We start from the raw sequence: 24969 nt of genomic DNA, 5'->3' as shown, positions 1-24969 counted from the left end.
TCGGGCAAAAACTATCGCCCTTACTAGTGCTGCCAACTTAGTGGAAAAAATAGCTGGTTCTGGTTTAGATGATATACTATAGCAAAATATAGCTGAAAATATTCTGAAATGGGAATTTGAAAAATTTTTAAGCAATTGAACTCTGAAAATAGCAGGAATTAACTTAAAAAATAGCTAAGCTGCCAACATCGTTCCTCCAGCTGCAATGTTTTATTAGTGTTGAGTAATTGATTGTTTTTCGTCGTTTATCATTTCGTCGTTTACTCATTTGTCGACAGTGTGACCAACATGTTAAAGCTTAGAATATATGCAGAAATATAGACACTTGTCTAAACAGCACTAGAAGATCTCGAAACTGGCGCGCGATTTAAATTCACTAATTTTAAGATCAACTGTTTGAAAAAGAAATGAGATCAATTATGACTATGTTGCACAGTAATTTATTTATTTGATTTATATCGAGATAATTAATTGTCTATCTTTATCCATTGGGGCTTTAAATTATCATATGTACTTTTTGGATTATATGTACATTTCAAATATATTTGTAGTAGGCATTTCACACTTCCATGTATTTATTAAATTAATTTAAAAGAACTACAATTTTGGTTTAAAAAAATAGGACGAAATGGCTGTTTGCATGAAATTCAAAATAGCTACCTGGCTACCCTCAGGACTACGAGTACAATCATTTAGCAAAGGCCATGAAATTGATAAATGCACAAAAAATATAATTGACAAAGGAGAATCAATGAAAATTGCACAATTAAAAGCTAAATCACATATGTGTTTAAGGAATGAAATAAATAGAAATTGTTTTGTTAGCGGAGCTAATGCAAAATATATGGAATACTTGTTCTCAAAATGGATTAAAAATATAAATTCAGTACACAAGGTAAAGCATTACAACCTGTTTGCATAACAATTGTTCCATATTCGCAATTTTTCTATTTCAGTCATGGCATACGTACTTTAGTGAGCTTCTTGAAAGCCAAAACAATGCTAAAAAATTCAGAAACTTGGACCAAACTGCAACTGATGCTAATCAAAATAAATCTAAACCAAAAGTGGAACTAAAAGTATGTTTGGATGAACTTTCTAATCGGGAGAGTACTGATTCTATTGAGGAGATTGAGAAATGGAATCTTAGATCTAAGGAAAGCTCAGTAAATTATCCACCATTGCCACCACAGGAACAAACATGCGTGGTGGGGCACGTAGTCTTAAATCCATTTATCGATAACGCGAGTAGTTCTAAAGACGCTTCAGATAAGCCAATGAGTGTTCAAGATTTGATACAGAACATAACAAAATCTGCAAATAGAAACAACGAAATCAGTTTTAATGTTAACAAAAAGCCAATGGTGAAAACAGATCATAAGCAAAATATAAAACGGGCAAAAACAGTTTCGGAGCGAAAGGATTTCAATGCCGGAGGAAAGGAAATCAAGGAACAGCATAAGATGGTTGAGAAAAATAAAGCCTTAAAGCAAAAGAAGAGTGAGTCCAGTGTTGGAATTGTAGAGAAAAAATCAGTTGGACCAGCGACCAGAAAATAGAAATGTTCCCACAGAACTCATTAATTAGAAATCGGGGCATGCCCAGCTTCAATACAAATTACAGTATTGTCGAGTATCTAAAATTTTCAGCAGTGCTGCTTATATCAAAACTTCAAAATGTTTAGCATTTAACAAAACAAAAAAAATTATATATTTTTCAATAAACTTTCGCACCAAAATTTAAACTATTCTCTTTTTGTTATTTTTGAAGGTGCAAGCATGAAACTAAACCAATGCATTATCGAACATGCCGCTTTAGCCAATAGCTTCAAGAGACATTTTATAATGTCACATCGATGCCATCGAAGATTTCATACTGGATTAGTGCTTACTGGAAAATCAAATAATCCATTTGATAAGGACAGATTGGACAGTATTGCCAGTGGCAACAATGCCGTTTACATAGAGAAACTATTCGCAAAGTGGGATAAGGATCCCAATTCAGTTAATCCGGTAAATCTAAAATCTCAGCCAAGTATTAAAGTCTCAATTAACCTGCGATACTAACAGTCCTGGGATGCGTACTTTGCTAACAAAAACACTAAAAGCAAGCCGAAAAAACAGCGTAAGCAAATGAAAACGGAAAATCCATTGGTGGCTCCGCCGGGCGGTTCCGCTCCGTTAGAGGCTCCGCCGGGCGGTTCCTCTGAGGGACCCCGTAATCAGGCTCCCGTTGCTGACTGGAAGTATATAGATGATCATTTGGTTGTACAGGCCATAATCAGAGCATATCAAATGCGAGGTCATCTTGCTGCCGATTTAGATCCCCTGGGCATTGTAGGACCCAGTGGAAACACCGGAGATAAGGACGAGGACAAGAAAATGCAGGCGACAAAGGCTGTACTTCGTCAGCATTACTTCTATACTTTCAGTAAGCCCAACTTTACCGAATACTAGCTAACTATCAAAAATTTGTTTTTCTTTTGACCTGAATTATCAAAATGTAATTACAAAGAAACCTTTAAGGCCCGTTAAGATATTCTCGGCATATATAAAATAGAATTGTAACTAATTCTTCAATCCACTTTCCACAGATGATTTGAATGCCGTATTCAAACTGCCTTATACCACATTGATTGGCGGCGACGAACAGTTTCTACCACTTCAGTAAGTAGCCCAAATTCCAGATGTAATAGAATTTTATTGGGATCTCTTTCACTAGAGAAATTCTGGATCGTTTGGAGCGAGTATATTGTGGTAGCATTGGTGTGGAATATATGATGATCACATCTTTACATAAAAGTCACTGGATACGTCAGCATTTCGAGAAACCTGGTGCCATAAACTTTGAACCAGAGGAGAAAAGACTTATACTGGAACGATTAACGCGTTCCACGGGCTTCGAAAACTTTTTGGCCAAGAAGTTCATTTCCGAGAAGCGTTTTGGCATTGAGGGCTGTGACATTTTGATACCGGCGATGAAGGAAATTGTCGATGAGTCCAGTAGATTGGGTGTCGAGTCTATTCACATTGGAATGGCACATCGTGGACGTTTGAATGTGTTGGCCAATGTCTGTCGCAAGCCTATACCGGATATACTTTCGCAATTCCATGGCATTAGGGCGGCTGACTCGGGCTCGGGAGATGTCAAGTATCATTTGGGCTTGTTCACCGATCGCGAGAATCGACAGTCCAAACGACGTATACGTATGACGGTTGTGGCAAATCCCTCGCATTTGGAGTTCGTGAATCCCGTAGTGCTGGGAAAGGCTCGTGCCGAAATGTTCGAGAGGGGCGATGTAAAAGGGGACAAGGTGCTACCAATAATTCTACACGGAGACGCGGCTTTTTGTGGTCAGGGTATAGTTTTTGAGTCTATACATATGTCGGAACTGCCTGCCTACACTACACATGGAACAATTCATATTGTGATCAATAATCAGATTGGCTTCACAACCGATCCACGTTTCTCACGATCCTCTCGTTATTGCACAGACGTCGCTCGTGTCCTTAACGTACCAATTTTCCATGTTAATGCCGATGATCCCGAGGCGGTGGTACATTGCGCTCGGGTGGCCGCTAAATGGCGAGCCACATTCCACAAGGATGTGGTCATTGATATTGTTGGCTATCGCCGTAATGGCCACAATGAAGCTGATGAGCCCATGTTCACGCAACCTCTGATGTACCAGCGGATACGCAAGACGAAGCCATGTGTTGTAAAGTATGCGGAGAAGCTGGTCAGAGAAGGTGTTATCAAGATGGAAGAATACACGGCCATGAATTCCAAGTACGAAAAGATATGCAATGATGCCTACGAGGAGTCCAAGACGTATACGGAATTTAAGGTACGTTTTTTTAATCGTGTAAAAAAAATAGCCAATAACAAGTGCAATACCGGATATCCTACTGTCGAGCACACTTGACTGTAGCGTTCTTAAAATGATACAAAAAAATGTTTTAGAATCAAGATTTTGGTCTCAAAACTAAGAATTTTGGTCTGAAAAATGCGCTGAGAATATAAAATTCTTAGATTAAGAAAACATATCTTGATTTTAAGAAGTTCTTATTTTAAGAATAAATGTTTTTAAAACTAAAATCAAAAAATAAAAGAATTAAAAATGATTTTTAAATTCATAATTATTTTTGTTTAAAGCAAAATTAATTCTTATATACATTTTACTCAATATACAATAATACATAATTATACTTTCGTAACAATTTAAGATTCTTATTCTTGTATTAAGAACTTTGTAATATGGTCTTAAAATCTTCTATTTTTAAGAACAAGTTATTTATGATGAATGTTTTTGATTTTCGAAGTTGGTCTAATAAATCTATTGCAGTATTCGGATTGGTTGGACTCACCATGGCCAGGCTTTTTCCAAGGTCGCGATCGTCTTAAGGTCTGTCCCACGGGCGTTAACGAAAAAGTCCTAAATCACATTGGCAATATATATTGCTCTCCTCCTCCGGATGAGCGTAAATTCGTTGTGCACAAGTAAGATTAGCTCCATTAAGTTGAATATCTATTTCTTTCTGACTTTGATTTTTATATAATTAAGGGGTATTATGCGAATTTTGGGACTGCGCAAAGAAATGTTAAAGGCCAAAATAGCAGATTGGTCCTTGGGCGAGGCCTTTGCTATTGGTGCGCTGTTAAAGGATGGCATACACGTACGAGTTTCTGGTCAGGATGTAGAGCGAGGCACATTCTCGCATCGTCACCATGTGCTACACCATCAGACAGATGATAAGGTTAAATACAATGCTCTGCAGTACCTGTATCCAGATCAGGCGTCATACCAAATCTGCAATAGCTCGCTATCCGAGTGCGGAGTTCTTGGCTTTGATCTTGGCTATTCTATGGCAAATCCATACACTTTGGTCATTTGGGAGGCACAGTTCGGTGACTTTGCCAATACAGCCCAACCTATAATAGACACATTTCTGGCCAGTGGAGAAACCAAATGGGTGCGACAAACCGGCATAGTTATAAACTTGCCACACAGCATGGAGGGCATGGGCCCGGAACATTCCTCCGGGCGTATCGAACGCTTCTTACAGCTCAGTGATGATGATCCTGATGTGTATCCCGACACATGTGACTGTGACTTTGTGGCACGCCAAATTATGTCCACGAATTGGATAGTCACCAACGTAACTACGCCCGCCAATGTCTTCCACGCTCTGCGACGTCAAGTAGCTTTCGGTTTCCGCAAGCCCTTAATCAATTTCTCGCCCAAATCCGTGCTACGTCATCCATTGGCCCGCAGTCCCTTCCGTGACTTTAACGAGTGTAGTGAATTTCAACGAATCATACCCGAAACGGGAGAGGCAGCCAGAAATCCCGAGTGTGTAAAAAAGTTGGTCTTCTGCTCGGGAAAGGTTTACTACGATCTAGTAAAGGAGCGTGATGATCATGAGCAAAACAATACAGTGGCTTTAGTGCGAGTGGAACAGGTATTATTACTATATAGTAGTTGATATTGGTTTTGTTTTTCATTATTTACTTTTTCTGCAGATTTGCCCATTCCCCTATGATCTGGTTACGGAGCAGATTGATTTGTATAAAGATGCGGAGCTGTTATGGGCGCAGGAGGAGCACAAAAACCAGGGCGCCTGGTCATATGTACAGCCGCGCTTTGACACCACAATCCTTAACAAACAAAGCGAAACGTAAGTTAGATAACTCTGATCAAATTTCACTGCAATCGTTTATGGCAAATTCACCGACGGTGAAAAAGTTTCGATGAAAAAACGTTCTTTGAACGGAAACCTTACAATACTATTTTGTCAGCTTAAAAAATTGTTAGTTTTATGCAATCAGACTAGATTTTGTAACTCGTCATTTTAATTAGTTTAGGTTAAGCAGAAATTTGCGGTTTTTCGATTGCCGGAATTCACCTGTAAACATAATTGTAGGATATCGATGAATTACTACTGTAGTATATTTTTATTATTACTAGAATTAATCCAGTGCGGTGTCAGATGTACGGTAATCCCAGATTCTTTTAAGGCAAGTCCAAAATACTTAAATGAAGCCCAATTTTTCTAAACAATATTTTTATTTTTGAAGCTCTTTAAGATTTGTTTATAGTTAGATCAAATAATTTAGGCTTCTTTGACTTTTTTTAATGTTTAGTTTTTAATATCGTTGCCATTTTATGTAGGTATTATCCTAATTAAAGAAATATATCCTGAATACATACTTAAAAAATAGTTCAAGCTAATATCAAGTTTCTTAAACATGATTTTTAGAATGCATTTTTTTCTGTGTAGTTATCGCATAAATGCATAAATGCCAAGGTGCAATGTGAGGCCTTGGGCTACTGGCAAACGGCGCATAATGATTCAGGTAAGACGCGCCTTCAACGTGTCAATTGATGTCGATTGTCTTCGCTGACTGTGACGATTCTGCAATCGCAATCGCCATGAATCAAAATGGCGTCGCCCCTTTCATGACGCCATATCGGTTGCCATCGCCAAGTGTTGTCTTCGTTGTCGTTTGTCACCTAAGAAACTTGCCGATTTTTCACATAAATCGATTTTCGAAAGCCCCAAAGCGAAACGTGTGCCAAGCAACGTGCGTCGCCCCAAAAAAAAAAAAGATTTCGAGAAGAGAAAATAAGATAAAAAACTTATTTTCTAGATGCCGAAGGCTTGATACACTTGCAGGAGTCTTAATCATGTTTTTGCTCTTGTTTTTTCCTTCCTATGTTACGGTTCGGAATATGTAAATATGCCTGCGTACAGATAAAAGAAGAACTTTTTGGAGGTTCATTGAGATACATAGCTTCAAAACTGAGAGACTCGTTTGCTTAAAAACAATCTAGTTATTCCGATAAAGAGTTTATAAACTTTATGGGACTTGCCGCGCCTTCTTAAATATGTTACACATTTATGGACAAAATTAAAATACCCTCTGCGAGTGTATTAAAACGAATATCGGCTGAAGGCTGATCCCTCCCATTAGATTTATTGACAGTTCGCGCATTTGGTAAACATTTGAAAATATTTTAGCTCGAATTGATGTTTGGCCTTTCGTTGCGATCTTTATAAAGTTGTAATACATTTTGATTTGATTTTATTTGACCTTGCCAAAGTTCATAGAGCGTTGGCACGTGTGTTTTCGTTGTTTCCTTGATATTTGCTGAGTCAACCAAGAAATATGCTGATACTTGAATGTTGCTGTCATTCTGATTACGATAAATTGCGGCAGGCCAGTCATTTGAAGGCTCCAATAATTATTTTCAATTTGCTTTTTGCGTTGTTAGTAATTAGCCTGGTCCACCACCATCAGCACCACAATCGAAATCGCCATCGACCTCGCTTATACTCGTTGTTGTTTGTATGCACTTTGAACAAATTGCGAGACAGCCATGTCGATGTCGATGTCTATGTCTATGTCTCAGTCTATGTCCATGTCGCTGTCGCATGAAACTAGTGCAAGGAACTTGGCACAGTTTTAGTCGGCGTTTGATACTAAACAACGTTGCTTACTCCCCTACTCCCCCTTTTAGTGTACCACCCATTATTTTTAATATAACATATATAGTTTGCCCCGTTTTATATTGAATTTAGCGCTTTTCGTTGCCATTTCTTTCTTGATATTTTTCTACATAGAATTTAATGTAGCGACATATACAATTCTATTATGCGATGGTCCTGCTAATAGCACAAGTGGTTCGCTAGATTTGTGCGCTGATTTATGGAAATATTTTTGGTTTCAGAAGTGCTTAAATGTTGTTTCCCTAAACATGTGAAGGCCTCATGTTGTTTTCAAATGCTCGGGCATATAAATAATTGTGTATGCTCGTTAAATATAAATTTTTTTTTAATATTCCTTCAAATTCAATCTTAATTTTTAATTTAAGTGGAATTTCCTAGAGTTATAACATTAGATTTATGCCAGACTATCTATCTATTGCAAAGCGGAATTTCCTGTTCTATTTATCGGTAAACTGAAAAAGGAAAGTGTGTTTTCGTTCATATCTAGTCATAAATTTCAATCGGCATGAAATTGTTTGTTTCTTTTTCTGAAATTCGTAATACATTCATACAAATATAGACACTTATTATTCGCTTTGCCAGCAAAGAAAATTGAATGAAAAACCCTGCACACAAAGACGCGCTGTTAAACCCCAGGAATGTAGCATATTTGCTAGACTATACTATACAAATCTGTATACAAATGTGTATATAAACTCTATATGTATATATATATGGCGGAATTTTCTTTGTTGCTTTTGTCAACGTGAGCGAGTAAAGCAAAACAATAATTTTGTGGGATTTCTCTACCAAAAGCGCCAAACGCCTTGGCAATCAATTATGAGAAATGCCCGAGTTTTTGATCCCAAGGCAAAATGTTTAGCTCATCTTGATTTCTCAATTTTTGTTATTTTTTTCGAATGCATTGTGCCAAATTTTTATTAATGACACGCATTTTTGTGGCACATCTCAGGGATGAGAGATAGAGAGAGACGTTGATGGAGTGGGCGAAAATCGGATGATAAATTTAAGTTTTTTTAGTTTTATTAATAAATATATAAAAGATAAGCAATATCAGAACCAGGCCCAGAGCTATATGGTTGCTGACTATTTATAAAATTCAACCAAGTCCGGGAAGTGTGCAGGGCAAGGGGAATTGGCGCCAAATAAACGTAATAACCGAATCGGGAGCGGGTCAGAAGAGAGCTAGTGCAAATAAACTTTTTGTTTGTAGATCTTTTGCCTGTTTGAATTTTATTCATTCATTCCAACATAATGCTATACACATCACGAAATTTATAAATAAATATGGTTAAGAGAGAGGCCAAAGGGGGCAAAGGAAATATATCGAACGCCAAAATGCGAAAAATAAACCACAACTTTGATATAAACAAATTCATAAAAATTTTATGAGTAATTGAATTTGTATTCATGCCGTTATTATTGTTGTTTTTCTTATTTGCCTGTTGTTATTGTTGTTGATGATCGGGCGCTGAAATTGTTGCAAATGTGATGATGTAAAGAATTCGAAACGCGCATAGTTGAAATATTTTTTCAAATCTTTTATTTAACAATTAATATGTTGTTTCATTATGAGTTGCTTAAAATGTAAACTAAACTTTTAAAACGAAAAGCGCAACGTTAAATTTTATAACAAATTCGTTACTTTTTATAGACACTCGTTACTTTTGCAGCGAACAACGCCATTTTATTTATGTTTGAATCAAACGAGTTGCTGAGTTCTTGGAATAATTTACGTACAATTTACATACAAAATATTAGAGCTCTATATGTCTAACACTAGGATAACTAAACTACATAGATATAGATCGGTAGCATAACATAATGATAATATTAGGTGGTACGAGTACATATATACATAACTATCTAGAGACATATACACTATAACATAACTGAATGTCATTATTTGAGATCCTTAAAAAATATCGTTGCGCTAACAACGAATTCTTTAATTCCACTCAAAGGCTGAGGCCGAGGGCGACGATCACAATTTGTGGGACACTTACACATGATGTTCCAGTTGTAATTTGGTTATTTTTTGTTTTTAGACCATATTCCATATGCTGTAGCTGCGTGCACGTCGCTCCTCCTCGACAACCTGCTCGTAGTCGATATCCAGATACTCCTTACCCACAAATTTCACCTTCCTGCCGGTGTACTTCTTAATATAGCTTATGTGGGCTGGCACCTCTTTGCCCTCAATCTCCAGCTTATACGAAATGCTGGTGATGCGCTCCAACACTCGTCCCCGTTTCCAGCGCACCTGTGTCTTCCGATAACGCTCCGCATAGAGAATCAAATCTCCGATTTTATATTCGCGTACATGTAGGCAGGATTTCAGTGGCTTGGCTGGCTCTGGTTCCGGCTCGGGCTCAACATCATCCTCATCGTCTGTCACATAGGCAATGGCTTTCTCGATTGTCTCAATTTCGGGTACTTTGGGCTCCTCCGGCTCCTGTTGTATGAAGAATGTGTCGCCAATGGAGAGTCGTCGCTTCTGCCGTTTGATAATCACTTTCTTTTTTATCTGTCGTGGTTTCTTTGGTTTAGGTGCTGCCGCAGCATCCGGTTGTGGTTCCAACTCCGACTCCGGCTCTGTCGCTGTCTCTGTCTGCAGCTCCTTCTCAGCATTTTCCTGTTGTTGTTCTGTGTCTGCAACTGTTGCTGCTGCCTGTTCCTTTGCTGCCTTTGTTTGTTTCTTAGGCGGCGTTGCCTTGTTGATTCTGTCTGTTAAATTGCTGATCTTGTTCTTATCCTTGAGTATATTGGTCAACTTGGCCGACTCATTCACCTTCTCCTTGCCCTTGTCTATGGAACTTTTGCGCACCAGTTTCTTCAGATGCGGCGACTTCTTTTTGATTACCGATAGATCGGATTCATCGTGTGGTTGTTCAACCGTTTCAATTTTCACAGGCTGCACTGGCCCGGCGAGTACTTTCAGCTCTGGCATGACGACTAGACTGTCGTCAGATTGCTCCTGTGCGTTGTCTTTTGTAGCTTCCACTAGTTGTTGCTGCTCTTGATCTATGTGTTGTTGTTGTTGCTGTTGTTGTTTGTGTAACGATGACTCGTCGTGCGGCACTTCGCTCAATGTCGCTGCTATTTGTGGCGTCGATGAGACAACAACATCGACGGGGGCGACTTCAATGTCAGCGTGTACAACCACTTGTTTTTGCTGTGTTGCCGGGATAATTGCTGGCTGATTAATGGGTTCTTTGGACTGGCTAAATGAACTGCTGTTTACAGTTGACACTGTCTCTGTTGTTGCTGCAGTTGTTGTTGCTGCTGCTGTTGCTGTTAAGTCCTGTGTGGTTGCTGTGGGCACCACCAGCACCGTTTCACCAACTAACTCCGCTAGTTTCAGGCTGGCGCGTCTGCTCTGCTCGCTGGCTGTTGCTTTATTGGCAAGCTGATCGATTGGCAATTGTTTTGGCGCCGCTGTCACAGTTGCTGTCGCTGCAGTTGCTGTTGCTGTTGTCGTTGTAGCTGCTGCTGGCGCTGTAGCTGCCGCTGCTGTTGCTGCTTCTATCCTCTTCTCATCTCGCTCAACACTTTTGGCAATTGGTTTTGTTTCGCGTTTGGCAGTGTTAACATTGCCGTCGACCTTTGCAGCTACAAGTTGTTCATTTATCACCGTCTGCTGCTGCTGCTGCTCTTGCAACTGTGTTGCTGCTGCTGTTGTGCCGGAAGTTGTTGGCTTGCCTGTCACATTTGTAACGCTGCTCGTTAAATTCAGCTTCTTCTTGCGCTTAACAATCGCTTCCGAGTCGGAGGGTCGTCTTTGTGCCAGTGCATCGATCTGCACGGGCTCAGGCACAATCTTCGATGGCTCCACGGCAGCAATTGATGCACGTCGCGGATTCCTCAACTTAACAATGGTCTTCTTTTTGGTGCCAACACTTGCTGTTGTTTCTGAAGCTGCAAGTTTTGTGCCTTCATCTAAATTCGCAGGCTGCGTTGCGGATTCCTTTGGCAATGTTGCTGTTTGGGGCGTCGCCTCAACTGCTTCAACGGGTTGCGGTTGTTGATTTGTTGCTGCTGCTGCTCCAATGGCTTCTTGGGACTGCTCCTTGACGGTAGGTGCTTCTTTTGTCTTGGGCTTTGACTTGAGTTCGCTTTGCACCTTGGCCAGAAACTCTATCTTGGCCTGCACTTTGTCCTTTTGAACGGTTTTTAATGGTAACTCTCCATTGATTGCAGGCTTGTCCTGTTGTTCCTTTAGCTGCTGCTTCTCTTCTTTGGCTTTGATTGGTTCTTCAGTTTCTTTAAGACTTTTCTTCTTCTCTTCTTCGATTTTGGCTGATAGACTAGCATCTATAACTTTCGTCTGCTCCTGTTTTTCCTGTGTCTTTAAGGGCTGTTCCTTCTCTTCTTTGGCTGTGGTGACTGTTTTATTTATTTTCTGCTCTGCCTCTTCTTCTCTTGGCTTTTTTAACTCGTCCTTCTCCTTAGTTTTACTTGCTTGATTTGCTTTAGTTAGCTCCTGTTCCTTGCTAGCTTTAGTTGTAGTTTCCACTGCAGACTCCTTTTCAGATTTAGTCTGGCTCTCGTTATCCTTTGTGTTTTCTGCCGTAGACTGTTCCTTTTCCTGTATCTTCTCCTCATCGGCCTCATCGAAGTAGCTACGTCTGCGTAATTTCTTTACAAAACGAAACTGTACAGGTTGCCCTGCCTCCGGCTCATTCTCCACTTTCGGTAGGGATGAAGTTGGCGGTCCCAACCATTTCTCTCCGGCTGCCTCTGCCTCACTCTCTGTGCTGTATTGCTTGAGCACTCCCTTCACCTCACTGAGAGCTCCCGAAATGCGCTCTTTTAGTTTGTTCAACCGCTCTATGACATCCTCGGGCTTCTCCTCGACCGAATCCTGTGATCGCATGCGTCGTTGGCGTCGCAAGCGTGTTCGTTCCGGCAACAGGGAATCGACATCAATTGAGACATCATCACGACTCGAGGAGTTGCGCTTTAGTTCGCTTAAAAGAGGACGCACTGTGGTTGCCGTCGGTACAACAGCATCACGTATACGACTCGTTGCTGCAGTGACTAGAGGAACTGTTGGTGTCACCACATCACGTATACGACTCGTTGCTGCTGTGATTGGTGCAACTGTTGGTATTACCACATCACGTATGCGACTCGTTGCTGCTGCTGCAGTGACTAAAGGCACTGTTGGTGTCACCACATCACGTATACGACTCGTTGCAGGGGCAATTGCTGTTGCTGTGCTGGACAGCCGGCTAGGCAGAGTTTCTGGCAAGCGGGAGCTGCTCCTTAAAACGTCGTACTTCATGTCCACACACTGATTATTGTTGCTGCTGCTGTTGTTGTTGCTGTTGTTGTTGCTATCATCCAATTCACTTGGCTGCTCAATTTGCTCGCTATAAATATCAACAACGGCGGCTGTTGCTTCACTCTCCTCACTCACTTTGCTCACAGTCATGTCCACACATTCACTTGCCACCTGTTCAATCAACGGCTCGCTCCAAAAGTTACCCGTATTGATGGGCGTAACAATCAATTGCAGCAATTCACTTAATAGATCAAGCAAATCAAGATCGACAACCGGAAAACTATTGGCGCCGCTTACTTCTAACAATTCGCGTACCGCACACTTGAGGAATTCTATACTTGGATGCCCCGACGATGATGACGATGACGACGTTGCTGGCTCGGTATCGGTTTGGGTTACGTTGAATTTGACGGGTTGGCAATCGTTGGCAATTTGTTGCCGTTGCTGACCATCCACTTGCTCTGGCGACGATCCGCGCGCGTCTGAGATTCGCTGCTGACGATTGGAGGCAGCTGCTGTTGATGTTGCTGCTGCTGTTGGCTCCCCTATTGTTTGACTTTGAATTTGCTCACTTGCTAAGCATATTGACTGCTGCTCTTTAGTCATATTTAGCTCATTATGAGCTGCCGCCGTCGTCTCTAATTTGCTTTGCTCGCATATTTCGCGTTTATTTTTGGCATTAATACTCGTACTCATCGCATTCATGGCGTCGTCGTCAACGTCGTCGCCTTCGCCTTTGTTGTCGTTGTTGTCGTGTCGCCGCCCAAAGGCGTCATTAAAATTTTCCGCCTGTTGATGCTCGATTTCCTTTCGCTCGCCAACGCCTTCAGCTTCCACGTTCAAGTTTAATGTTTGCTCATGAGCATTAAGTTCATTATCACACGTCGTCTTAAGTACATCGTCGACATCAGACGAAACATCATCATTTTTAGCAGTCTCAACTGTCCGTGGCGAGTCCATGTCTATTTTAGTACTCATATTCTGGCTCATCTGCGTCATTGTTGTTGGTGTTGTTGGCGTAGTTGCTGTTATTGCTGGTGTGGGCACATCCGTTTGCAGCATTCTCGCATCTCTCATTTGACAATTTCCATGCCCAACGTTTGCCAGACTCTTACAGGTTTGCCGATCAGCTTTATTGGGAAAGCTAACAAATTGTTTTTTAATTGTGGGAAATTCTTTGAGCGTCCGTGTTGCCACAGTCGACCTTGACATGGCCAAACGGTTGGGACTGCAACCACAATCGTGGGTTGTTTTAATCGAATAATTGAAATTCCTCTTGGCTAATTGGCACTTAAAGGGAAATCTTTGCCCTGCCAGCGGCAGGTGATTCACTTGTTGGGGAAATTTAAGTGTTGATGGACGACTTGTATGATTAGGGGATGTTTTAACCACTTTCATTTCCTGTCGTTGCAATGGAAATTTTTGCAGGGAATTCTCACACAGTTTTTGTTGCATTGGAAATTTTCCGGGCACAATTGCAATTTTTATATTCCTCTGTTGCGGTTGCTTCTGTTGTGGTTGCTGTTGTTGTGGATGGTAGCCTAGTGGCGCCCTCTGACGTTGCTGCAGCGGAAACCGCTGCCCATTTATTGGCATTTCCGGCGTCGAAAAGCCTTTTGCTGTTGCTGTTGTTGCTTTGCTTGTTGACATGTCTGACTCAGAATTATGTTTTATGATGCCGTCAGACAATATTTGCGAATTATTATTATTATTATTAGCAGCTGTCCGCGTCATTGGCATTGGATGCTGTTGTTGTTGTTGCTGTTGATCCTGCCCTGAATTGTTGCGATGGTTGAATGACAACGCCCGCGCGTTATAAATTATGCTCTGTTGTTGACCTATTTCAGTGACTTTTTTAATTGAAACACGCGCTGCAAATTGTTGCTGCATTCAACACCACGCTGCAACCTAAACTGGCGCAACTGAGACATCATTCAACAGCCAGCGAAATAGCCAGACAAATGTTTCCTTGTTGATGCTGCAACATTTTCAAATGCTAAATCAATGCAGCCTCTCTACAAACATATTTGCCAATACATTTTATACACAGTCGTATATGTAATCGAATTAAATACGAATATTGAATGCACTAAGAAGAAAGGAAATACACAAACTAATCATTTTTTTGTGTCATCATTATAAAAATTTCTTTTATTACATTTTACTTTTCTTCTATGCCTGTCACAAGTTTACTAACATATCAAGTAAACAACGTGTTGCCCTGAAAAAGGGTTAAGAGTACAGTGTTTGCTCGTGGCGTATATTGCAAATCTAAGATACATTGGGAGTGCATTTTATAATATACATTTATAGACGATTTATATAGTCTGCTTGTATGTAAATGTGTCAGCTTGCCAAATTGCTTTTTAGCAGGCCCAAAAAAATAATAGAAAGCTAAGGCAAAAAGTCGACTAAAAAACCACTCGTGCCAAGAAGCGCCCGACAATGCTTTTGTTCAAATAGATATATAGTATACAAACATATATATACAGATAAACTATATGGCACACAAACCAAGTATATATTATTCGAATCCCTTGCCAAATTATGCCGGCTGTTCAGAGCCAGACGAAACATAAATAACAAGCAACAATTTGACTTAATTGTTGCCACGCTGCCTCTATAAATGATACACCTCTATCAATTCTAATCCACAGTCGCTGCATCACTTATCATGGACGACCACCAAACTCGGCTTCATCCACTGGCAACAAGGTGCAACATTACAACGAATATAATAGCATTATAACCAGCATCTTTGGCAAGTTGACTGATGCGAATAAGCAGCGATTGGCAGACATAATAAAGGCTCAGCAAGAGAAGGCATTGAAGGAGAGCGCGGCTAGCCTCGCTAAGGCGAAGAGCGAGAAAGCGAAGGCAGCAACAGCTGCAAAAGATGACAAAGGACCAAAGGCCGCGGGAAGCCCTGGAAATGCGAAGGATGCGAAGAAGGGCGCAAAGAGTGATCCGCCAACTGGTGAAGCTCAGCTGGCACCAGCTGCTAAGCCGACACCGGCACTTAAAGGGGGAATTAAAACTCCTCCTGCAGCAAAACCTAAGACTGCACGTAAACTCCACGACAACCCTGTTAAAACGAAAAGAACGGAAGAAGATAAGGACAATACGCCGAACAAATAGTCACAATTAATATATGCAACTAAAATCGACGCAACTCTTGAATCGAAAAAAAAGCTGGTAGTTTTCCGTACTCAGTTTCAAAATTATATGAATTAGAATTAAAATATGCAGCTGAAACCGACAAAAGGTGAAGAAAAAATAGTCTGTTTTTCGTATTTAGTTATCAAAATTATATGCATCAAAAATAAAATTATAAAAAATGTTTAATAAATGCTAATAACATACAAATGTACTTAAAAAATAAGTTTTGCTTACTATTCAATTAAGTAAATAGATTTAACATTGTTTCCAATAATTTGGATTCTGCTCCATTCGCCGCTGAAAGTTAGTGTACCAATTCTGCACCACCGCAAAAGGCACGTATGTTTCAGTCGAGGCGGGAGGTATTTCAGGCACGCTCACGCAGAAGCTGGAAGCATAATTGAAAAAACTCTCCAACATGCGCTGGCCGAATTGTTTGTTGTCGTTGGCGTTGGACTGCAAAAGAAATAGATTTATATTAAGAAAGACTTCCAATGGTAATTCCATACCCTTGCAGAGGGTATTATGAAGTTTGTTGTTAGCCTCTGCTAGGGTCTCAAATCTTCGGCATACCAAAGATAATTTTTCTAACTTGTCATAATTTATGTCTTACCACTGCCGGAGTTTGTTGTGCAACCGTCAACTCCGGTTCAATGGATATGCCAATTTGTGCTATGTGAGAGATCTCCTGGGCGCCAAAAACCATGCCATTTGCATGCGCCTCCAGTTCATGACTTTTCTTGAGCTGCGCTATTTTAAATATTGCCGACGGCTTGTTGTTGTTAATATGGCCAAGGTATTGCCATGTGGGCGCTGCATTAGCATCCGGCCAGCTGAAGTATATAGCTGCTGCGGTGCCCAGAGGAAGGGGCGAGATGCCAGTTAAGAAGATCACAACAAAATTGACTCCCTCTATATCCGGCACGTTTATCAGCAGCTTGTTTTCATCTACAGCTACGAAGTCCGTTTGTGGCTGTGTAAATTGACTCGATGCGTTACATAGGTTTAATAATACGGTAAATCAAAGCTTACCAATCTTCCTGAACTTAATAACGCAAACATTATTTATTACCGGTTTGAGGAGTATTTTCTAGAATAAATAAAACTGTTGACATTCACAGTGGAACGTTGACATTGTAAAAAACATTCTGATATTTTTGTGATCGAAATTTAAGCATCAGTCTATCGCCCCACCGCCACAATCTGTCAACGATTTGTTATTGCCGCTTCGTGTCATGTCGCTAAATCGAGCGATAAATTTAAATTTTGGTATTGCGAATATCAAAATAACAAAACTTCACAATAAATTAAAAATTTTGAAAAAACTTATAGTTCGAAATTTCATAAGAAATTTTAATGAAGGCTTAAGGCTTTTCATCGGAAGGGGAGAGAAGTAACACATTTAAATTTAAAAAATATTTAAAAGTCTGCAAACATTTTAAAAACCCTAGCTAAGAAATTGTCCAACAAAATAGGTAGGTACCAATTTTGACAATTTACCCAAAATGGCTCATATACCAGATAGGTGAAATTAAAAGGGTGGCAGCCTTTCGGTCAGGTTGCAGCAATTGGGCCAGGTGGCAACATCTTGAACTTAATCCAAACTATTTGATTACAACCCTGTACCCCCACCAACGAACCAGAACGTTGTGTTGTTTTTGCGTAAAGTTATGGCCGGGCTTTTACACATAAGTAAATTGTGCAGTAATAAGAATACACTTACATATACTTATCACATTAAATGCTACAAACAAATTAGAACACAACTGCACGCTCGTGTGGTAAGTAATTTCGTGTTCCTCATTGGCATACAAATTTCAAGGCCACTCGAGATATGCACACAACTGGCTAGATTACGATTTCATAATTTCGTTAAATGTATTATCATTAGATTAGCGCACAACTTGACTGCTTTGGATAGATTGTGTATGTCATTGGATATAAATGAAATATAAAGAGGTCAGGCAACAGTTTACGTGTGTGTTGTTTTGGCCCTTTTTTGTTTTCGGGAGCTTGAAGTTGTTTCGAGTTTGATTTAAAATTTAACGCACAACTACGTACTTGCTTCTTTCGTTGCAGCAAGCCTAAAACAAACTTCCACTCACACTCAACTTAAAGCATAATCGGGCTCCAAAACAGCACACACGCAAATCCAGCGATAATATGGGACGCACTCAACGCCTGCGACGACGTCGCGCGTCAGAAACAACAACAACTCAGACTCACAACAACGAGTTGGAATCACTGCACGTGCTTTATGGGTATTTACACGCTATGGGCTGGCGCAATGACACTCAGCTGTCGGCGTTGACTTTCCCACAAACTGGACGTGGACTGTGCTCAAAGAGTCAACGATTCCAGGCTGGTGATGAGTTGATACGTCTGCCTGCCAATTGCCTTATAAGCATAGCTTCATTGGAGTCGGATGAGCACTTCAAGGCACTTTTTAACCAAGACTTGTTTGACAAGGATGCACGTATTTCGTTTCAAGCTCTCGTTGCCTGCTATTTAATGCACCAACAACATTTGCACGAAACTACACACAGTTCATCATATGCTGCCTATCTGAATACTCTGCCTCGCACCTACACGACACCTTATTTCTGTGCCTTGTCGGAGCTGCAGTGTCTGCCCGAGTCATTGCTGGAGCGCACAGTGTCACAAAATCGCCAGATACGCGATTACTACCAGATTCTTAAATCTCTTGTGGGCACTCAGCGGTGTCAGTGCTGTGGTCAGCAGCTGTGTCAGGACATTTGGGCATTGGCGGACTATAAGCGTGCCTATTTTGCCGTCAACTCTCGAAGTGTTTACCTCAATGCACGTCAGCTGAAGCCAACCCGCTGTCATTTTCAGCAGCTGCTTAGTGGCGATACAAATCTGGCATTGGCACCATTTTTGGATCTTTTTAATCACTCGGACAGCGTACAAACAACAGCAGAGTTGCAGTTAGTGTCCAAAGAAAAGGGACACGATTATGTACTTACGCTCAACGCCTTACCGAAAGCTGAGTTGAGACCGTATGATCAACTGTTTATCAGTTACGGCGCTCTACCAAATTTAAAATTGCTAACAGATTATGGCTTTTATTTGGAGCGCAATGCACACGATTTCTTTGAAATCTCTCTGCTGGACATTGAGCAGCTTATCGTTCATAATAAAGCACTTGCTGCACAGAGCTATCATCGGAACATCTTCAAGTTCATTAGGGAGCACAATCTGTTTGATCAAATGTTTGTTCACATCGACGACGGCTGCTCTCACAATCTTCGCGTGGTGCTGCACTTGATCTTTAAGCAGCAGGCTTACTTTCCCAATGTGCTCAATCAAATTGCCTTTGGTGATGTTGCCCAGTTCGATGATGTGCAGCCAGAGCTATCCTATTTGGTGGCACACAAAATTACCGATTATCGAGGCTTTGTTAAGGCATTGGATCAGTTACCTCAACTCACAGAAAGTGGAACTGTAACGCGTTCTTATCTGCTGGAGTGCATAAGATACCTTAATGCATTTGAATCAGTTCATTGTGCTTCTTCAAAATGAAATCAATTTAGCCATTTGTGTAATAAAGTACAAAGTTTTTTATACATACATTTTTGCACTTGTTTAAATCATTTCATATTTGATTTACAGCTCTATAGAACCCTTGCCAGATCCGACGATTATGACAGCCAAAATGAAACAAGCAAGGTCAAAAAGATTACTCCGTTTACGCCCACACCAGGCAATAAACTGCTTGGCGGCATTTTCGCCAAAAAGGCAAAAGGTATGTGCTTCTGATTTCCAACAAATCAAATCTTGATTAAATCGCTGCTTGCTGTAATTAACTTAAAGTTCTTGCAGAGAATTTGTGGTTCAAAATTGAAAATTTTATGGTATTAACTGATAGTTCTTTATGCCAATTGTTGGTAAACATAAGAGCAGGGATTGAAATAATAATAAAAAAACAAATTATTTCATTTGAAGAATAAAATTTTAAGATAGATAATTCTATTAAATTAAGTGATATAACTTAAATAAAAATTTAATAACAATTTCCTAAATGCTTAAATTTATTTAAAGTTAAATCTACAAGATTTCTGCTAGAATATTTCTGCTGCGATATATTTAATATCTTTTAATTTATTTTTAATGCGTTTTTGCTTATTATTTTGACTAACAACTGCATTTGTTTTTGTTTTTATCTGAGCTGTAAATTGTAACAAGATATACCCCAAATGCTTGTTTGTTTGTTTGTCTGTTCGTTTGTTGTGTTGGCGCCTGTTTGGATATTGCTGCATTAAAGAAAATTCAATGCGGTTGCAGCTACAGCAGCAACAACAACATTAGCAACAGTGCTACAAAAGCAACAACAAGAACAACAACGACTGCCACAACAACAATCAAGACAATGTCACGTTCATATAGGCAGCAGCGGCAACGATGGTGTCACACCCTTGGGAAAACTGGACGCCCCCGAGGTCACGTCCAAGGACATGATGCGTGCCATGATGGCGTATATTTGGCCCAAGGAGGATCCACTTGTGCGCAAGCGGTAAGACTAGACCAGAGATATATTCATTAACTTTTTAACTAATTGTTATCCTTTTGTAGGGTGGGTATATCGTTGGGTTTGCTCGCTGGATCCAAGCTGCTGACTGTCTGTGTGCCATTTTTATTCAAAGGCGCCGTGGACACAATGACGACACTCAACATGGATACAGCACCGGACGCAGTGCTGTCCGCCGCAACGGCAATGCTTCTAGGCTGTAAATGCGAAATCTGCTTAGAATGTTTGGATTAAACTGATCATCTTTCCCCTGTTGCAGATGGCATTGCCAGAGCCAGTGCTGCTGGCTTCAACGAGCTGCGCAATGCGGTGTTTGCCAAGGTGGCTCATCATTCCATACGCAAGATTGCCACCAATGTGTTTCTGCATCTGCACAATCTGGATTTGGCCTTCCATCTGAATAAGCAAACAGGCGCCTTGTCCAAGACAATCGATCGCGGCTCTCGTGGCATTAACTTTGTCCTCTCGGCCATGGTGTTCAACATTGTGCCTACGATCTTTGAGTTGGCGCTGGTCTCCAGCTTGCTAGGCTTCAAGTGCGGATTGGCCTTTGCTGGCGTTAGCATGGGCTGTGTGGGCGTCTATGCTCTCTACACGCTGAGTGTGACGCAGTGGCGCACTCGCTTCCGTGTCTACATGAATCAGGCGGAGAACGAGGCGGGAAACAAAGCTGTCGACTCGCTCATCAACTACGAGACGGTCAAGTACTTCAATAACGAGAAGTACGAGGCTGGCTGTTACAACGAGGTGCTGAAAAAGTACGAGACGGCCAGCTTAAAGACAAGTACCAGCCTGGCGATGCTTAATTTCGGACAGAATGCAATCTTCAGCAGTGCGCTTAGTATCATCATGGTGCTGGCAGCCAAGGAAATTGTTCAGGGAAACATGACTGTTGGAGATTTGGTTATGGTCAATGGATTGCTGTTTCAGCTATCCATTCCATTGGGTTTCCTTGGCAGCGTGTATCGTGAGGTGCGACAAGCTTTACTTGATATGCAGGCCATGTTTACGCTCATGAATGTGGACAGTCGCATTCAGACGGCACCCAATGCACAGCCTCTGTTCGTGGACACCAGCAACTCATCAATTGAGTTCCAGAATGTTAGCTTTGAGTATGAACCGGGCAAGCCCATTTTCAAGGACCTTTCGTTTAGCATACCTGCCGGCAAGAATGTGGCCATTGTTGGTGGTTCCGGTTCCGGCAAGTCGTCTATGGTGCGTCTGCTGTTTCGATTCTTTGAGCCAAATTCGGGACGTATTTTAATTGGCGGCCAGGACATTAGCGCCGTTGAGCTAGACAGTCTGCGCAAATCCATTGCAGTGGTGCCTCAGGACTCTGTGTTGTTCCACAACACCATCGAACATAACATACACTATGGCAACCTGACCAAATCCCACGAGGATGTCCAAAATGCTGCACGCATGGCCGATCTGCATGAATCAATCATGAGTTGGCCAAATCAATATCGTACCCAGGTGGGAGAACGTGGTCTTAAGCTGTCTGGTGGCGAAAAGCAACGCGTTGCCATTGCTCGCGCCATTCTGAAGAACACACCAATCCTAGTCTTTGACGAAGCAACCAGCAGTCTGGACTCTATCACTGAGCATGTGAGTACCTTACTTTACCCTCTGTATTCCAATATATAATTCCGTTTCCATCTACAGAACATTCTTCAGGCTCTTTCACGCGCTACTTCGGGTCGCACCAGCATTTGCATTGCCCACCGACTGTCCACTGTCAAGGATGCCGATGAGATTCTGGTCCTGGAGAATGGTTGTGTTGGCGAGCGTGGCACACATTCGGAGCTGCTGAAGCAAAATGGTCTCTATGCTCGCCTGTGGGAGACGCAGACTCAACAATTCGATCCCAGTCGCCTGGCAGAGGATAAACCACAAGCAGAATCGATCAGCATGTAGACAAGTTTCGGTTACGTTTGTAACGTGTTCTATTACACTTATTATTTTGACGATGCCATCAAAATTACAGTAGAGGCTCCCACAAGGAGATTTGTTATATAAATGGGCTGAAAGAAATATTGTGTCCAGTTTGTAAATACAGTTATAAATATGTAGAGGGTAAAAAATACATAGATTTGAGTTTTTTTTGTTTTTATATCTGATTCCATTAAGTATCTAAACAACTTTCAGAGGTATAACATTAAACATTTATTATCAGTTTTATCACCCACACATTTTGCGACACTTAGGGATAGGCAAGGAAATACAAATGATCTCAGCTGCTTCATTCTTAAACTCTCTCTCGTATGGACATTGGGATGGGGACATCGTACAGCAAATACAGCACACAATTGGCCAAATGCGTAAGGAACTGTTGGTAGTTAGCAATACGTTGATTGAATTCCTTCCAGAGTGGCAAAATTGGACGATCCTTGGTCAGTCCATCATCATCAATCTGTATATTCTCCTCCTGCATTGTTCTGTTCACATAGGTGTACAGATAGGAGGCTGGCTTTTGACCAATAGTGGTCACATAGTGTGTGGCATTGCTCTCCAGGCCAATGCTCTTGCCAGCTGTCAGAAAGTATGACTCCTCATCATTGGAACTCTTGTAGCGCACATTACCCTCGAGTATGGTCAGCGTGCAGTTGAACAAAGCCGGAGCGATGAAGTTGCTCAGCGTTAGGCCAGGAAAATCAGCCACAAATATGACATCCGAGTAGTTATTCCAGGCCAGCACCTCGTTGGCAATTGTTTTTAATTTCGGACGCATATGATTTAGCTCCGTGAGTAGCGGCAATGACCAGGGAGTTTGTTTAAAGGGCGACCAAGGAGCCTTCAGCAGATCCACGCGAGGATCAAAAACGCGCTGTTGAAAGCGTTGGTTCATGGAACACCAAATGTCAAAGTAAATGGAAATATTGGTACTGGTCAATGGACTGTTTTGTGGATGCCTTTCCATGTCCTCATGTATATTTCGTTCTATGCACTTGGCATACTGCACTGCCATGTCGGCGGACTTTGTCCAGCGCTCGTATTCAGTGAATGCATAGGGATTTAGGTAATGCACCTTCTGATTGTCATTGTCTACAATCTTAATGGACGTCAGCACTGTATCGTAGGAATGCACCATCATATCCCAGGAATAACCATAAAGTCCATTGGTCCAGTTGTTGTAACCCTTTGTGATGAAGTGGGAATAGGGCAGGAATAATTGTAGGGCGCAGTAAAAGAGGATGATGCAGCTACGTAGTTGGGCCTTAAATCCAGGATTGCCTTGAATTGGAGACTCTTTGACTTTCATTGTTGTTGACTTGTCCAGGCCACGTATCCTTCGTGGCCAGCTAAAGCCAAAGAAGAGCGGCACCTCCGCCAGACAGACCCAAGGGAACATGCCTAGAAATAGAGTATAAACATAGGTGAGGAGTCCCTACAGATTTCCTCGACAGACTTACCTATAGCAAACAATCGCGAGTTCATCAAATGAAAACCAATCATGAATGGGGTAACAAGGAGACGAGTTCTATCGCAGGTCATAAAGAAGGCAATGGAAAGATCAAAGATGGCCGTAAACCAATGGATAAGCAACAGATCAATGAGCTCCCCATCCAGCAGCTTACGGAATGGTGCGAATACCCAATGTTGGCTAAGACTGGACATGGCATAACCCGACAGCCATTCCAGCGAAAACTTCTTCAATCCCGCGTACATGTAGAGTATAAAGAACTGGAATTTAATGAGAAAGTAATTCCAATAAGGCACCGGTTGCCTTAGCTGTGGTTGAAGCCAACTGTCCAGGGAACTGTAAGACAAAAGTCAAGGATTGAAATGCGCAAACAGTTGATGGAATATTGCCATTTACCGACCAGTAACTGTGAGCCTGAGTGAACAGCAAAAGTGTGCCCGTCAGACCAAAGAGATAGCTGTGATTATTCCACGCCGGCTTGTTCAGCAGAAATATATACCAATAGCACATGATAAAGGTCAAGCAGCTGCATCGAAATCGATAGCCAAGCATTATTCCCAAAGCCCCCAGCCACATGCAGATGTAGATGCAGCCCATGAATGGATACTCCAAAGCCCTCATCCCACTGAACAGTGGAAAATGACAGTGTTGGGGTTCTCCATAGCGCACATCCAGCTGGCTGCCTCCTCGCTCCTCGGCAATGTCAATCAACATGCTGGCCCCGAAGAGCATTCGAAATACACCCAGGGCAGCTCCATCTACAGGACGTTGCAGCCAACATGTAAAACTATTCAAGTTGTTAAAGTTATGCAGCTCGTGTCCAAAGCAGATTTTAAAAAGCTGAGCAGTTGTGTTGCTCTCTGGAGACGTCTTCTCCTGTTTCTTTTGCTCCTCTTCCTTTGATTCTGTCGTGAGCTTTACATTATCTGTGGTTGCGGATTTAGTTTCTGTGGAAGTTTCTGAGGATTTTGGCGTTGTGGGCTTACGTTTCGAGTTGGTCATAGTGCTGGAAAAACGAATTTACAAAAAAAATGCATTG

The 24969-nt window shown here is 41.4% G+C and overlaps 6 protein-coding genes across 7 annotated transcripts; 3 read left to right on the top strand and 3 right to left on the bottom strand.

Annotated features, from left to right (window-relative positions):
- Positions 1–1763: 1763 nt before the first annotated feature.
- On the top strand, positions 1764–16168 carry LOC117789262 (2-oxoglutarate dehydrogenase, mitochondrial). The gene is made up of 8 exons (XM_034628374.1): positions 1764–2012; positions 2070–2430; positions 2594–2666; positions 2722–3847; positions 4346–4500; positions 4565–5462; positions 5524–5678; positions 15456–16168. Exons 1-8 carry the CDS (start codon positions 1779–1781, stop codon positions 15934–15936), a joined length of 3483 nt encoding a protein of 1160 aa, XP_034484265.1. The 5' UTR covers positions 1764–1778; the 3' UTR covers positions 15937–16168.
- On the bottom strand, positions 9035–13896 carry LOC117789261 (plectin). Of its 2 annotated transcripts, XM_034628373.1 has the most exons (2): positions 12591–13896; positions 9035–12542 (listed from the first exon to the last, which is right to left on the bottom strand). In XM_034628373.1, exons 1-2 carry the CDS (start codon positions 13873–13875, stop codon positions 9556–9558), a joined length of 4272 nt encoding a protein of 1423 aa, XP_034484264.1. In that variant the 5' UTR covers positions 13876–13896; the 3' UTR covers positions 9035–9555. The 2 variants fall into 2 exon arrangements, with proteins under 2 accessions (XP_034484264.1, XP_034484263.1); XM_034628372.1 differs by having other exon boundaries at positions 9035–13896.
- On the bottom strand, positions 16122–17114 carry LOC117789263 (protein OPI10 homolog). The gene is made up of 3 exons (XM_034628376.1): positions 16990–17114; positions 16571–16930; positions 16122–16413 (listed from the first exon to the last, which is right to left on the bottom strand). The coding sequence occupies exons 1-3, from the start codon at positions 17017–17019 to the stop codon at positions 16213–16215; spliced, it is 591 nt and encodes a 196-aa protein (XP_034484267.1). The 5' UTR covers positions 17020–17114; the 3' UTR covers positions 16122–16212.
- Positions 17115–17567: 453 nt separating this feature from the next.
- On the top strand, positions 17568–22596 carry LOC117787002 (ATP-binding cassette sub-family B member 7, mitochondrial). Its single transcript, XM_034625436.1, has 6 exons — positions 17568–17738; positions 19591–19723; positions 20365–20491; positions 20551–20705; positions 20766–22114; positions 22172–22596. Exons 1-6 carry the CDS (start codon positions 17628–17630, stop codon positions 22421–22423), a joined length of 2127 nt encoding a protein of 708 aa, XP_034481327.1. The 5' UTR covers positions 17568–17627; the 3' UTR covers positions 22424–22596.
- LOC117787004 (SET domain-containing protein 4) lies at positions 17597–19548 on the top strand. Its single transcript, XM_034625438.1, has 2 exons — positions 17597–17738; positions 18037–19548. Exon 2 carries the CDS (start codon positions 18121–18123, stop codon positions 19498–19500), a length of 1380 nt encoding a protein of 459 aa, XP_034481329.1. The 5' UTR covers positions 17597–17738; positions 18037–18120; the 3' UTR covers positions 19501–19548.
- A 52-nt stretch (positions 22597–22648) lies between the features above and the next one.
- On the bottom strand, positions 22649–24933 carry LOC117787003 (vitamin K-dependent gamma-carboxylase). The gene is made up of 3 exons (XM_034625437.1): positions 24331–24933; positions 23920–24266; positions 22649–23860 (listed from the first exon to the last, which is right to left on the bottom strand). Exons 1-3 carry the CDS (start codon positions 24930–24932, stop codon positions 22755–22757), a joined length of 2055 nt encoding a protein of 684 aa, XP_034481328.1. The 5' UTR covers position 24933; the 3' UTR covers positions 22649–22754.
- Positions 24934–24969: the final 36 nt, after the last annotated feature.

This window comes from Drosophila innubila, assembly GCF_004354385.1.
Source record: "Drosophila innubila isolate TH190305 chromosome 3L unlocalized genomic scaffold, UK_Dinn_1.0 0_D_3L, whole genome shotgun sequence".
NCBI lineage: Eukaryota > Metazoa > Arthropoda > Insecta > Diptera > Drosophilidae > Drosophila > Drosophila innubila.
The sequence above is the reverse complement of the archived record's forward strand: the minus strand, read 5'-3'. Positions and strand labels throughout refer to the sequence as shown.

Coding starts and splice junctions, on each gene's coding strand:
- LOC117789262 (XM_034628374.1), top strand. CDS start 1,779: ATGAAACTAAACCAATGCATTATCGAACATGCCGCTTTAGCCAATAGC. Junction 2,013..2,069: donor ATCCCAATTCAGTTAATCCG/GTAAATCTAAAA, acceptor CGATACTAACAG/TCCTGGGATGCGTACTTTGC. Junction 5,463..5,523: donor CTTTAGTGCGAGTGGAACAG/GTATTATTACTA, acceptor CTTTTTCTGCAG/ATTTGCCCATTCCCCTATGA.
- LOC117787002 (XM_034625436.1), top strand. CDS start 17,628: ATGGCCGGGCTTTTACACATAAGTAAATTGTGCAGTAATAAGAATACA. Junction 17,739..19,590: donor CACAACTGCACGCTCGTGTG/GTAAGTAATTTC, acceptor TTTGATTTACAG/CTCTATAGAACCCTTGCCAG. Junction 20,706..20,765: donor AACGGCAATGCTTCTAGGCT/GTAAATGCGAAA, acceptor CCCCTGTTGCAG/ATGGCATTGCCAGAGCCAGT.
- LOC117789263 (XM_034628376.1), bottom strand. CDS start 17,019: ATGTTTGCGTTATTAAGTTCAGGAAGATTG. Junction 16,931..16,989: donor TATTAAGTTCAGGAAGATTG/GTAAGCTTTGAT, acceptor CAATTTACACAG/CCACAAACGGACTTCGTAGC. Junction 16,414..16,570: donor CACAACAAACTCCGGCAGTG/GTAAGACATAAA, acceptor TTTCTTTTGCAG/TCCAACGCCAACGACAACAA.
- LOC117787003 (XM_034625437.1), bottom strand. CDS start 24,932: ATGACCAACTCGAAACGTAAGCCCACAACGCCAAAATCCTCAGAAACT. Junction 24,267..24,330: donor ACTCAGGCTCACAGTTACTG/GTCGGTAAATGG, acceptor TTTGTCTTACAG/TTCCCTGGACAGTTGGCTTC. Junction 23,861..23,919: donor CTCGCGATTGTTTGCTATAG/GTAAGTCTGTCG, acceptor CTCTATTTCTAG/GCATGTTCCCTTGGGTCTGT.
- LOC117787004 (XM_034625438.1), top strand. CDS start 18,121: ATGGGACGCACTCAACGCCTGCGACGACGTCGCGCGTCAGAAACAACA.
- LOC117789261 (XM_034628372.1), bottom strand. CDS start 13,875: ATGAGAGATGCGAGAATGCTGCAAACGGATGTGCCCACACCAGCAATA.